This window comes from Dama dama, chromosome 17 (genome assembly GCF_033118175.1).
Source record: "Dama dama isolate Ldn47 chromosome 17, ASM3311817v1, whole genome shotgun sequence".
Lineage (NCBI taxonomy): Eukaryota > Metazoa > Chordata > Mammalia > Artiodactyla > Cervidae > Dama > Dama dama.
The window spans coordinates 64,913,359-64,927,314 of NC_083697.1; the positions used below are offsets into that span (position 1 = coordinate 64,913,359).

General features: G+C 35.3%; 1 protein-coding gene across 2 annotated transcripts in view; it reads left to right on the forward strand.

The window, feature by feature from the left end:
* Window positions 1–13,956, forward strand: part of SLC30A9 (solute carrier family 30 member 9) — a 75,793-nt gene that overhangs the window by 20,018 nt on the left and 41,819 nt on the right. Inside the window, exons 3-8 of one of the 2 annotated variants that reach the window (XM_061164660.1) lie at window positions 2,306–2,368; window positions 4,549–4,648; window positions 6,617–6,709; window positions 7,372–7,454; window positions 9,998–10,056; window positions 13,578–13,645. In XM_061164660.1, coding sequence (XP_061020643.1) covers window positions 2,306–2,368; window positions 4,549–4,648; window positions 6,617–6,709; window positions 7,372–7,454; window positions 9,998–10,056; window positions 13,578–13,645 — 466 coding nt within the window. The remainder of the gene's footprint in view (window positions 1–2,305; window positions 2,369–4,548; window positions 4,649–6,616; window positions 6,710–7,371; window positions 7,455–9,997; window positions 10,057–13,577; window positions 13,646–13,956) is intronic. The other variant, XM_061164661.1, reaches the window with a different exon arrangement.

A 13,956-nucleotide genomic window follows, 5' to 3' on the forward strand; every position in this document is an offset into this window, starting at 1 on the left:
AAATATATTGAATATTTGATACATTAAGAGATAAAAGACATTACCACAATAAGTGCATAATTTCAACAACTTAGTTCAGTTCGGTTGTTGTTATGGTTATTTTATTATTGCATGAGGATATAAATATAATAAGGGAAGATATTTTAAGGATGAGGTTTTTATTACAAAATACTTAATACATGTATAAGAATATATGTAATCAACACCTATAATTTACCACCTAACCTTGTAATTTACCACCTAACCTAACCTTGCAATCTTGATCACATTTTTGTTATCCTTAATACTTCTTTTCATAGTTCCTTTCACCTTTTGTATCCATGTGACTGTCCTGAATTTTGTGTTTCAATCTCTTGAGTAAAAAAAAAGGGGGATAGGTTTAGACAATTGTGTATGTCCTTAATTGTTTAGCTTAGCTTATTTTTCTACTTTATTGTGATAGTTTATTGTATGTCTTCTTCTGTGATTTACTTTTTCATTAAAATTTTTTGCCATGATTTATCTTAATTGTATATGTGTCTAGTTCATTAATTTTCATTGAGATAGTTACAGCATGTACTTTTGGGGGCTGTTGTGTGAATTAAATGAGTTGATGCACGTTAAGTGCTTAAATAGTGCTTGCAGTTACCTTAATAGTAAAGGTGCAAAGAAAGATAGCCATTATGATGTTCTTTCTTCTTTACTGATGTACAGAATGCTGCTGAATGAATGTAACATGGCTTCTTTGTTCTCATACCTGTGGACATTCGGGTTGTTTGCAGTTTGAAACAACAACACAGTACTGCTTCAAATGTTCATCTTTTTATACCCTTGTACAAGTTTCTGTGTGCCAAGTATGTTGACCTAGAAATAGAATTGCTAAGTTGTAGGTTACGCGTGTGTTCAGCTACATTAGGTAATGCCAGTTTGTCTATCAAGATTATTGTGCCTGTTTGTATTTCAGCCAGTAGTGTATACGTTACCATTGCTCCATACCCTTGCCACCCCTAGGTGTTATCATATGTCTCATGCTTCATAATCCCATGGTTGCTAAATGGCATCTTGTGATTTCATTTGGATTCTGTTAATAACGAGGCTGTCATCTCTTCATATGTTTATTGGTTATTTGTATTTCCTTTCCTGTGCAAGTCTGTTCTTGTATTTTGCCCTTTTCTGTTTTTCTAACGGGTTGTCTTTTTCTTAATACATTTGGAGGAATTCTTATATATTCTTCATACTTATCCTTTGTTGATTGTATTTGTTGGAAATACAGTCGCCCAGGTTGAAGCTTTCTTTTCTGTATATTGTTGCCTATTAATCTTGTGCTGAGTGCTAAGTTACCTCAGTTGTGTCCTACTCTTTGCAACCCTGTGGACTGTAGCCCACCAGGCTCTTCTGTCCGTGGGATTTCCCAGGCAAGAATACTGGAGTGGGTTGCCATTTCCTCCTCCAGGGGATCTTCCCAACCCAGAAATTGAACCTTCATCCCTTGTGTCTCCAGCATTGGCAGGTGGGTTCTTTACCACTAGTGCCAATGAATCACATAAATGCCTTAGTCTTTAATAATTAATTTTCCTGTAATTGATTGTTTATGGTATGGGTAGATTACAGTTTCGTTTTATTAAACGTTTTTTGAAGTGGGGGAGAGTTGTATCATTTTCCAATAACCATTTAATAGTCATCCTTTCTTCATTGAATAGCATCTCTAGAACAGTTTAGGGGTGGAAAAATCAACATGTGTTTTGTTCCTTGTTTTAAAATATGGTATTTGCTACAGGTTTGCTTTACCCTGTAAGGAAATTCCTTTTGTCCTAATTTTTCTTAAAAAGGTTTGAAACTTGCATGGTGCTGAATTTTATTAAGTGCTTTTTGGTTAGCTCCTGAAATGATTCTATAGTTATTTTCCTTCAGTCTGTTAATAAGAGGAATTAATAGATTTTCTAATGTTTAACTGGGCTTCCCTGGGAGCTCAGTGGTTAAGAACCCTCCCTGCCAATGCAGGAGATACAGGTTCAATCCCTGGGTCAGGAAGACCCTCAGGCGAAGGAACTGGCAATCTGCTCCAGAATTCTTTGCCTGGGAGATCCCATGGACAGAGGAGCCTGGCGGGCTACAGTCCATGGGGTTGCAGAAGAGTCGGACATGACAGCAACTAAACAACAACAGTGTTTAACTACTCTTTCATCCTAAGGTAAATCCTAGGATTTGTCTTGGTCTATGATATATTATCTTTCTTATACATTGCCAGATTGTTTTAGCAAATGTTCATTAAGTTTATAGGGTTTATATGAAAACAACTACTTAAAATAACTTTTAATCTTCACAGCAGAAAATATGGGTGCAGAACTGAAAGCTCCAATTATTAAGCAAGAACCTCTCCAAGTAAGAGGTAAATATATTTTATTCTATTTTTTATTATAATGGTGTTTTGAATTAAATATATAAAATTAGTTTGTATAGATATCTTTATAGTTATAAAGGTATATTCATTTTTACTTTTTAAAAAATATATTGACCATAAGGATTTATTCTATTTATAACTAATTTTCTACTGAAATTTGCATTCTGGTCATAAATTTTATGGTAATTGTTATTTCAAAAGCCCAAAGAAAGGAATAAAGGCAAATAAAAATTGTTTTATCATTTTTAGAAAAGTAATTCTGTACATTTTAGAAAAGTAAAGAACTAGAAGCTAATACCATATTGAAATCAAGATAGTTTGGACATTCTTGATTTTCATTTCTAGGATTGATTAAGTAATGGAGGAATTCTTGTTTGCACTGCTCGTCTTTATAATTGGGCTATGGCTCCCATGTCCAAAGTAGCATATTTCATGGAGGTACTAATTCTGTGAGTAGGATCACCATGGCTTTGGCATCAGACAAAAGTAAATTCAGTTTGTAGCTTTAGCATGTGCCAGCTTTATGGCTTTGGGCAGTTTCCTTGATTTTTCTGAGTCATAGTTTTCTCCTCTCTGGTGGTGCTGAGAATGGGACTTCTTTTTTGTAGGGTAACTGTGGAGATGATACATACTGTACAGTCACAGTTAAGATTACTTAATGTTGTGTTACCATCAATAATCTGGGCCGGGATAGACCAACAGGGATTTCTAGAGACTTAGAAGAAATTATTAAAAAGTAATTTAAAAAAACTAATCTTTTTGAAGAGAGATGTATTTCTCCTCTCTGAGAAGCTTATTTGAATTTAATATTTTAGGATTATTTAAAATAAGGTAGTTTAGAGACTTAAACTTATGCAAAAGGAAACCTGAACTTCCTTATATTCTTTTTTTCAAATAAAGTTTTGATTTTTATATTGAACTTTATTTTTGAAATGTTCTTATTAACTATGATTTGTGAATTTTGACTTTCACAGTTTATGTTTTAAGAGTCTTTTTACCTTCTTCAGTGGTGAATAATTTAGTCTTCATTTATTCTTTCAATCTGCAAGTACAACAGAAGACTTAGTGGTTACTAGATAGGAGAATAGAATGTGCAGTAACTTGGCAACAATTTGAAACAGAACACATGAGTTCCTGCTGTTTTCCTCCTGCTTTTCCAAGATATGCCTGTGTTATTCATCTATATCATGTGACTGAAAGTCTAACTTTATAAAAATGAACAAACCAGTGTTGGCTGTAATTTTTAATCCACAGAGTGTAACTGATGCCAAGTTGGTATTTTGTTATTGATGTCTCATTTTTTATGAACAGTTTGATACTTGATAATAGGGGAATAATTTAATAGAAGGCAGTGTTTTGCCTATAATCTATAATTAGCTTCCTATAACTTTTAACTGATAAAAATGTCCCTTACATTTATTTCAACTTTGTTACTTTATGTGAAATCGTTCAGTGAATTTCAGACTTTTTTGACTGCAACCCACATAGGAAGTACTAATGATTTAGTATATATAGAGATTAATTATATGTAACTGAAACAAGTCTTCACAAAAAGTGCTGATTCTTCGTTATATGCAATACTCTCTGATTACTTTCTGTTTTTTTTTTTTTTTTAATGCTGGTTTCACCAGTGTTTGTAAAACACTGAACCAGCATGTAATTTTTTAATTGAAACTTCAGTTCATTTTCACTTAGACTTTCCAGGCAATTTAAATTGTACTAGTATGATTTAACAGACCAGCAATACCTTTGCAAGGTGTCCTTAGACAAAGAATTGATCTTTGACATCAGTCGGGAAGATCCCCTGGAGGAGAGCATGGCTACCCACTCTAGTATTCTTGTCTGAAGAATCCCATGGACAGAGGAATCTGGTGGGCTGCAGTTCATAGGGTCACAAAGAGTCGGACATGACTGAAGAGACTTAGCATGCAAGCACGCACTGATGAACTCTGGAGTGAAAAGCTGGGTGGTTGCAAGTTTAACTCTGTCCTATCCTGTACTTGAAGTAGACTTTATTTTCCCCGATACCCTCCAGTGCATCAGGGGAAACCTGTTTTCTGTGGAATTCACTAGTGACCCCACTTAAAAATTAGCACATGTTCATCTTCAAATGTGACTTCCAGTGTGCATATTTAGTATGCTTTCCTTTTTTTTTTTTTTTGTTTTAGTCAAAGCAGTTCTTAAAAAGAGGGAATATGGACCAAAGTATACTCAGAATAATTTCATCACTGGAGTCAGAGCGATGAATGAGTTCTGCCTCAAATCCAGGTACGGTAATTTTCTTTTAAATGTAGTGGTTTGTTCTATCTAATCTAAATAACCAGTTACTTCCTAGAATTTGTTAACAGCTACCATCCATGTGGAAACTTTACTATGGTTCCTTCCTAAATTGAAGTAATATTTTTATTCAGTTAAGAATATTTTTTAAAAATGTTAAAATTGTTAGCTTATTAAACCGAAGACTGCTCCAGCTTGAGCAATTCAGTCTTTCTTGGCTCCTTTAGCTCAAAAAAGCAGGTTCTTCAAAAATCTGTGTGTCATACAAGAACCTTAGGAGTTCTATTGTTAATATGTAGCAGATTATCAATAAGAGTATTTGTATGTTAATATAGCTTTAACATTTGGGGGTTTTTGGTAGAGCAGTTTCATTATGTCTGTGTTCACATTTCAGCTGTGGTTTGTGTTGAGTGTAAATTATTTTGCTTCTTTCTGGTATCTTCTTATTTTCTTCTAACTGAAGAGATTTATTGAGGTATATTTTTTACAAATTTAAATGTTTTCCCCACTTTTGTGTGTTTATCTAGGAAAGCTATATATTTAAGTGGAAGATTTCTTGGCAATTTAGACATCAGATGATCTAGGCTCTCCCTCCACCACCCCCACCATGGTACACCTTCTAGAGTACAAAGTTAAAGTCCCTTAGTCGTGTCTGACTTCGCGATCCCACGGACTATACAGTCCATGGAATTCTCCAGGCCAGAATACTGGAGTGGGTAGCATATGGTATAATATCAATAAATAGGGTTCCTATAATCAGTTTTACGTCTTCTGTAAGTATTGAAACAACAACCAGTTATAATAATGATATAAAACTATACTTTGCTTCCCATACAAAAACTTTGTGAGTAAAGTAGGTTAGGTATAGCTATCTCCATATTATAGGCCAGGAAATATGGAAAGATGTTAGCAATGACCTGGTTTATTTAGTGAGTCAGTGACAGAGCCGGAACCAGAATACATATCTTTTGCTACCGGATCTAGACTTTTATTTTTTTATTTTTTGGCTGCAGCACATGGCTTACAACATTGTAGTTCCCTGGCCAGGGATTGATCCTAGGCCACAGCAAGAAAGCTGGGATCCTAACCACTAGGCCACTAGGGAATTCCTCAAATTTTTGTTTATAGGTCTTTTGTTGCTATTACAAAATTTCCTTAGGAAGACCAATGATCAAATTTAGAAAGACTTTAGCAGAGTGACTTGATGCATGTATCAACCTTTCAGAATTTAAGAGAAAGGAAAATAATTAAATAGCATGAAATTGACATATACTCTTTATAAATTGATACCTATGAATGATATTACCACTTAGTATTAGTCTGGACATGAGTTTGAGCACACTCAGGGAGATAGTGAAGGACAGGGAAGCCTGGCATGCTGCAGTTCATGGGCTTGCAAAGAGGTGGATACGACTTAGTGGCTGAACAATGACAATTAATCTGGATGTAACAAATGACTGTAAATATTAAGTTTACATTCTCAAATAGAGGAGTAATACTCTAATCTCTGTTCTTTCTACTTTTTTTTTCTTCATGCATCAGATATTGCAGTGGTGTATCCATAGCAGATAAAGAACAAGCACTGATAAAGGATTTGACTCACTACATACTATATTATGGTATCTATATTGAGTCAAGAGTAATTCTTTTTTTGTGTGTGTGTGTGTTCGACTCTGTGCGACCCCATAGACGGCAGCCCACCAGGCTCCTCCATCCCTGGGATTCTCCAGGCAAGAACACTGGAGTGGGTTGCCATTTCCTTCTCCAAAGAGTAATTCTTAGTTTTTCAACTCTTTCTAAACCATTTTTATGTACAAAATGTCATCTTTAAATTGATTTTTACAGGCTATCCAGCTTTAACTATTAAAATAAGGCTTAGTTAGTGGTTTTTATCTGCCCCTAATAATCCTGAACTATATGAACCTTCTCTGAATAAATTCAACATATTTCTTTCTTCAGTGATCTGGAACAACTACGAAAAATCAGACGACGAAGTCCTCATGAAGATACCGAGTCCTTTACTGTATACTTGAGATCAGATGTGGAGGCAAAGTAAGAACATAGTTCTTTTAGGATAAAATATAAGCTGAATTTGGAATTAATAGAAACCCATCTAGACAGACTCAGAATTTTTAAAATGATATGTTTTAAAAGCAGAATATATACATATTTTTTAAAGTATTTACTTTTACTTATTTATTTGGCCGCACCAGGTCTTAATTGTGACACGCAGGATCTTTGATTTGCTTTGCGACATGAGGGATCTTTAGTTGTAGCATCCAGAATCTTTAGTTGCAGCATGCGAACTCTTTAGTTGTGGCATATGAGCTCTTTGTTGCAACATGAGGGATCTAGTTCCCCAACCAGGGATCAAACCTAGGCCCCCTGCATTGGGAGCACACGGAGTCTTAGCTACTGGACCTCCAGGAAAATCCAAAAGCAGAATATTTTTACACTTGCAGATTTGTTTGAGAGTTACTAGTATGTATTAATTAGCAAAAAAAATATCAGTTTTTTTTTAGAAAATTTGCTGTTGAATTTATTCTTATTGTGTAGATTTAATTTAGAAAAGTTTCTTAAGTGCTTTATATTTTTCCCAAGGGACCTATGGTTTGTTAAATTTTCATATAGTTTTAGTTATCTAGATTTAAATATGATTTTCATGAAGTCATTAAAATTGTATTATTGAATGGTGGCCCTGTGTATGTACATAGATCTTTGGAAGTTTGGGGAAGCCCTGAAGCTCTTGCCAGAGAGAAAAAACTTCGTAAGGAAGCAGAAATAGAATATAGAGAAAGTAAGTATATTCAGTTTAAAGCTGAGTTAACTGAAAAGCAACTTGTAAATGAGATCTGTGTCTATAATAACGATATCCTCGCCTAGTGGTTGCCTACCTCTTGTGTTTGGCTTTGTTGGTTCTAGCAAATGCCAGTTTTCGTTTTGGGGTTTAATTATTTTATAAGAACAGTATCTATTTGTTTTCCTGTCTATAGCTTTTTAAAGATTGTGAGAGCAAGCAAAGCTAATTTGTCATTTCTGTAAGACATATGAATATTAAAACAGGGTCTGATTTGAAGATTGTACCTGTTCTAAAAGTGAATCCTAGTTTCTAAGGGGTTTTGGCCTCTCAGAAGAAGCAAACAGCTGTTTAATATCTTTATATTCACAGATAAGCTAAAGAGACTTGCACTTAAATCTACAGGAATGAAATGTTTACTTTCTTTTTTTTTTTATTTACTTTTTACTGAGGTCACATTGGTTTACATAACATTATATGTTCTATTTCTGTTTACCCTACAACTTGATCACCACCAAAAATTTAGTTTCCGTCTGGAACCACACAGTTGATCCATTTCACTCATTTTTCCCTCAACCCTGCCCCTTCCCCTCCAGTAACCACTACCCTGCCCCAGATTAGTAATCAGCATTTATAGTAGGAGCCCCTTTTCCTCTTAACAGGAAATAAAATTTAGAGACCTGTGGGCATTAGGGGTACTCAGTTTTTTTTAATAGGTTGATATATTTTTGAGGTATTTTCAGTGGACAGAGTTAGGAAATACTTTTTGTTTCTTAAGAGAAAATATGTAGGTTATTTTGATAAGCTTACTCCCCCCCTGCCTTTTTTCCTTTTGTATCTCTTAATCTGAAATTCTTATTTCTTAATTCATTAACATCATTAATTACATTTTTAATTTGTTCTTATATATATGTACACACACTTATAGAGAGAATACAGTGTTGTCTCAAGCTATCAGTCTCAGTATTCCTGCTAGTAAGGTGATTTAAGATTTCTGTTTTTCTTTTTGTCTTTACTGAATATCTCACTGGGGATATATAGTCAAATGCCTACGTTTTAAAGTCACTTGTAACTTCTCACTGTATGGATAAACCATCTACTAGATATAAAAATAGGTTCGTTTGTTTTGTTTTGCTTCTGATTTTAACAAATTTGGTTTATTTTTATTTTATAATTTTGTAAAACATTTATATGGTTCCAAAGTCACCTCAAATACTTTAAAGACAAAGTACTTTAGAGAAGTTTAGCTTCCATCCCTGTCTTCCCCACCCTTCTCCCTCCCTCTAGCATAGGTAATTGTTTAAAAAATTAGTTTTGAGTGTTATTTATACTAAAGTAGCATATATACTGGTAATTTAGACCCTCCTTTTCATAAATAAGGCATAGTCTAGTCTATGTACTGTCTGTGCTTGTTTTTTTTAGCTTGATTATATGTCCCAGAGAACATTCCATAGCAGGAAATAGGTTTCTTCATTTCTTTTACAATACTCCATTTTGGTGGGTGCACCATAGTTTATTCAGTCATTTTCAACTAGGTCATTTCCAGTCTTTTACTGTTAAAATAATGATGCTGTGAATAGCCTTGTACATATGTTAGAGGACATACTTAAGGCACACTAATAACATATTTTTTCCTTATTTTTAAACTTTGAGCTAAAGATGGAGAATTGGTTCTTTTATCAGGCTTAAATAACTCATCTTGCTGCCCTGAAACTGTACTTGTCTGACAGTTCTCCTGTCCCTCTAGCCCCTGGTAACTGCTCTTCTTTCTGTTTCTGTGAATCTGCCTCCTGTAGATACCACATATAAATGGAGTCATATAGTATTTGTCTTTTTGACTGAGTTACTTCACTTAGCATAATGTCCTCAAGGTTTATCCATGTGACAGGATTTCCATTGTATTTATATACCACATTGTTCAGCATTTATTTGTCCATGGACGTTTTGGTTGCTTTCACTTGCCCATTGTGAATGGTGCTGCTATAAATTAGGGTGTGAAAATAACCTCTTTGAGACAGTGCCTTCATTTTTTTTTTGGATATATACCCAGAAGTGGTATTACTGAATCATATGATAGTTTTTTTAATTTTTTGAGGAACCTCTATATTATTTTCCATAGCATTTGCAATATTTTATAATTCTACCAGTATAGTCAAAATCTCCAATTTTGCTGCATTCCTTGCTTACACTTGTTATTTTCTTTTTCTCTTTGTTTTTGTTTTGTGGTAGTAGCCATTCTAATGGCTGTGAAGTGATACCTCATTGTGGTTTTGATTTGCGTTTCTCTGATGATTAGTGATCTGAGCATCTTTTCATATGCTTATTGGCCAGCTGTATATCATCTTTGGAGAAAAGTCTATCCACGTCCTTAGCCCATTTTTTAATCAAGTTGCAAATTCAGATTTCTTACCATCACCTGATATTTTTGTTTGTATCTGGGAGAAGACTGTTTAACATAGTCTTAGAATAATTGTGTTAATCTAAAATGTGAAAGGATAAGAATATGTATGAGCTAAATGTATTGCATAATTCTTTTTTTATAGGGCTATTTAGAAACCAAAAAATACTGAGAGAATATAGAGACTTTCTGGGAAATACTAAGGTAAGAATATTTTTCTTTTAATGTTATGTTGAGTATGTGTTTCACAGAAAATCCTAGTATCTGTCCATGATGAAAATCTAGCATGTCTGTGATCCTATTCTAAGGTAGATCTAATCTGCTAAAAAAATACCTTATCTTTGCATCACCAAATTTACTACCTTATCTTCAAGTGTGCCAGAATACTCTTATTTTCCTTCCTACCAGAAGGAAATTAATATTGGGACCAGTATAGGAAGCGTACCTTTACTGTCCACTTCTTATTTTCTTCTAAGTCCTTCATCGGACTTGGATTCCCAAGAGCTCTTATCAAAGCTACCGACACTTCCACGATGCCACGTAGTCATGTTCAGAGTCCGCCTTGCATTTAAATTGAGCTGGCGGGGTCTCCTGTCAAGAAGTGAGCACCATACCTGGAGAAAGGGCTAGCTTTGCAAATTGTCTCTTTTCTTCTGACTTAAATTTGAGTCTCTTGCTTCCTTCTTGGAAAATTTAGAAATTAGCAATGATGACAACTCTAGTCATACCTTATTTGATGTTCTTTTCTTTCCTATTCATCTTATTCAAAGCCTCTTAATTTCCATTTCCCTTGTGAGCCCTGCGTTTCTGGCACCCTAGTGCTGCACTGAAGACCTGGATTCTCTTCAGTGGTAGGGCTTTTGTATGTCGTGTGAGTCACTTCTGTGTCTTGACAGCCTCTGCCCCTGCCTCTTGCTGTGGATTAACTTAGGCTGGTGAGGTCTGCCTCCTGGGAAGACTTGCTGCTAGCTTTACACCTCTTCTGCATGGAGGGTCATCAGCACCGGATGTTTGAATAGCAGCTGTTTGACTTCTGAAATCTGTGTCACTTAGAGCCCTTTTGAAGATTAATACTCATCAGCCTTGAAATGTTATAGATTTTGTATAAAATTTCTAAGTTTCTATTATACTTTTTTTAAAAATAGTAATAGAATAAGACTTTAGTATTTAATTTCCTACTGTTTCCATATTCCTCCTAGGAACACTCACTCTCACTAAAGATGGCTGGTTTCCTTCTCTAAAACATAACAGGATTATTCATGTTTCCTGGAGTAAAAATACCTTGTTTACTTTTTTTTTTGGCCTTTTTATTATTCATTTATTTTTTATTGGAGTATGATTGCTTCTCAATGTGTCAGCTTCTGCTGTATATCAGTGAATCAGCCATATGTATAAACACGTCCCCTCCCTCTTGAACCTCCTTCTCACCCACCTACTTTGGATCCTTGTTTCTCTGTGATCCAGACACTACTTTCTCCATTATATTCTTCATTTTATGGGAGCTCCAATAGTGAAACATATGAACTCACTATATTTTAGCTTTGGCACAAGCACTCTCTCAATGCTCAGTGTTCTAATTGATACTATTTCTTATCCCTTTAATAATATTGCTACTTTTTTGTGCCTTTCCTTCTAATCCTAATGCTCTGAATTTCTTGGGATAGTCTTTCAGCATACTGGAGTGGGTGGCCACTTCCTGTTCCAGGGGATCTTCCCTAGCTAGGGATCGAATCCAAGTTTCTTGCATCTCCTGCAAGGCAAGTGAACTCTTTACCACTTGCACCACCTGGGATTGAAATGATAGTGTCAGTTTGAAATCACCTGTAGCCCTTTGAATATTTTATGGTGATTTTCCTCCTAGTCCTCTGAAATCTATCCATCTGCCTACTATGGATCTGTTGCTTTTTGAGATTTTGCTTCTCTTGGTTATAGATTTCCTTGGACCTTGTCGCTATTTCTTACCTAATTTTACCAACACATTTTCACCTTTTCTACAACTTTCTTTCTCTCTCTCTTTTTTTTTGGCTGTGCCATGAGGCTTACATAATCTTAGTTCTCCAGGACTCCAGCAGTGGAAGAGCCCAGTCCTAACCATTGAACTGTCAGGGAATTCTCTCTGCAACCTTCTTTCAGAGCAATTTGAGCTCAGTGAATCTCTTTTTCCTTGTTAAAACATTCTGTTATGGTTTAAAAATTGCATTTTCCTTCCCTATCTGTCTTGTTTATTCCATAAATTTTCAAGACTTTCTTCTAAAGAAATCTTTCTCATCTTCTACCTTAAGTAGCATGTTTTCATATTCTACTGTTCCTATAACAATCTCATTTTTTTCTTTTTCCTGTACTAACCAAAGGATATGGTATATTCTCATTGTAGTAAAATGCACACACACTGGTTTTTGTTTATCAGTGAGTGGCATTACTCAGAAATCTGGAACCATGGTCAGACTTGATAGATGTATCACTTTAGAGCTTGCAGCTCCCTCTTTTGCTCTGTTGTCCACAGGAGCTTAGTAGGTGCTTTTTAAACCCTAACCTGCAGACCTGACTGCAAAGCATTATCAGAGTGCAAAATGAAAAGCATTTTGCTCCCCTAATGCCACATCAGCCTTGTTTTTATCCTTTCTTCACACAAAACTGACTTCCGTCAGAATGTTTGAATGTGCTGTGTGCTCCGCCGAAAACTCTCTTCAGGTTTCCCCCTGGCTGCTTCCTCCCATCGCGGAACTCCTTTCCCTAGTGCTCTAGCCAAGTAGCCCTCCCGTCTCGCCCCAGCGCTGCTCTCTCCGTCTCTTAGTTTCTGGATGGTATCTACCACTCTCAGGTGTGACAGGTCTCTTCCCCCCTTGCTGTGCTAGACAGGGAGGTCTGTGAAGGCAGGGAGTGCTGTTTCCTCTGGTGCTCCAGCACCTAGAACTCTGCCAGGTACGTAGTGCGTGCACAGTAAATACTTCGTGAGTAAATTACGTAAGGCAGAATGCATGACTTGCTTTAATGGAAAAGTGAAGTACAACAGTAAGTGAGTATTCTCTGGGGATCAAGGAAGGCTTCACATAGAAGGGTAGCCCTCAGCCAGATACGGAAGGAGATGGGTACAGCTTAGAGAGGTTACGGTGACATGTGATAGCATATGGGAGAGGAAAGAGCAGGAAAAGAAACACAGAAAGTATAAATTCAAGGAGTAGCCAAAGAGTATTTAACGGAAGGAAAATATTCTCCTGAATACTTCTCTCCCTGTTTGATTTCCTTTTGGTTTGTTCAGTTCTGGAACTAAATAAACACAGTGTTACCATTTGAGGGCTTCAGTCTTTAGAGAATAGTCAGGAGTTAAATGAGGGCAACAGGCTTACTAGCTTTGGCTGTTCTTGTTTTAAAAGTTAAGAAGTTACTCAACAAATGCAAAATTTTAGGTTATTTCAGTTCAGTATATTTTTTTATCACTATTTCTGTTTTTTAATGTAACCAACTCAGAATTTTTCTGGGAGTAGACAGTAAATGAATTACAAGGAAATAAATAAACAACATTCTGGAAAAGGATCTACATGCACTTTCAATTTCCATCTTCACACAATTTAAAGGGGAAAGTCTAGAGAAAAAGAAATAAGTAAATCCAGTAGTGAAGAGGCATTGATAGAGAAGATATTTTCTGGTGTGTCAGAGTCGTATATATATCGTCATAGTGCCTTTTTGGAAAATGTTAAGAGTTTTTTTTCTTTTTGTTTTTATAGCCACGTTCTAGAACGGCATCAATTTTTTTAAAGGGGCCAGGCAAAGTGGTGATGGTTGCCATTTGCATGTAAGTACTGAAAAATAAACCTTTAAAAATAGAATTATTTTTTAAATAATTAAATAATTAAAATTTAATTATAAATTTTTAAAATTTAATTGTTTTCAATTTATATATATGAATGTATAAATTTATTACTTCGTATCTAGATAAAGATAAAGGTGCTATCTGAAAATTTTTCTTCTATTTTCATTGGTGTTTATAGAAATCTTTTTTAAAAAGTTGAGTTGGCCAAAGTTACATTCAGAGTAAACCAGGCTGCACTGTGGCTACTGAAGAGCATCTGCCCTCTTTATTTTTCTCCCATTTAGCCCTGGTAG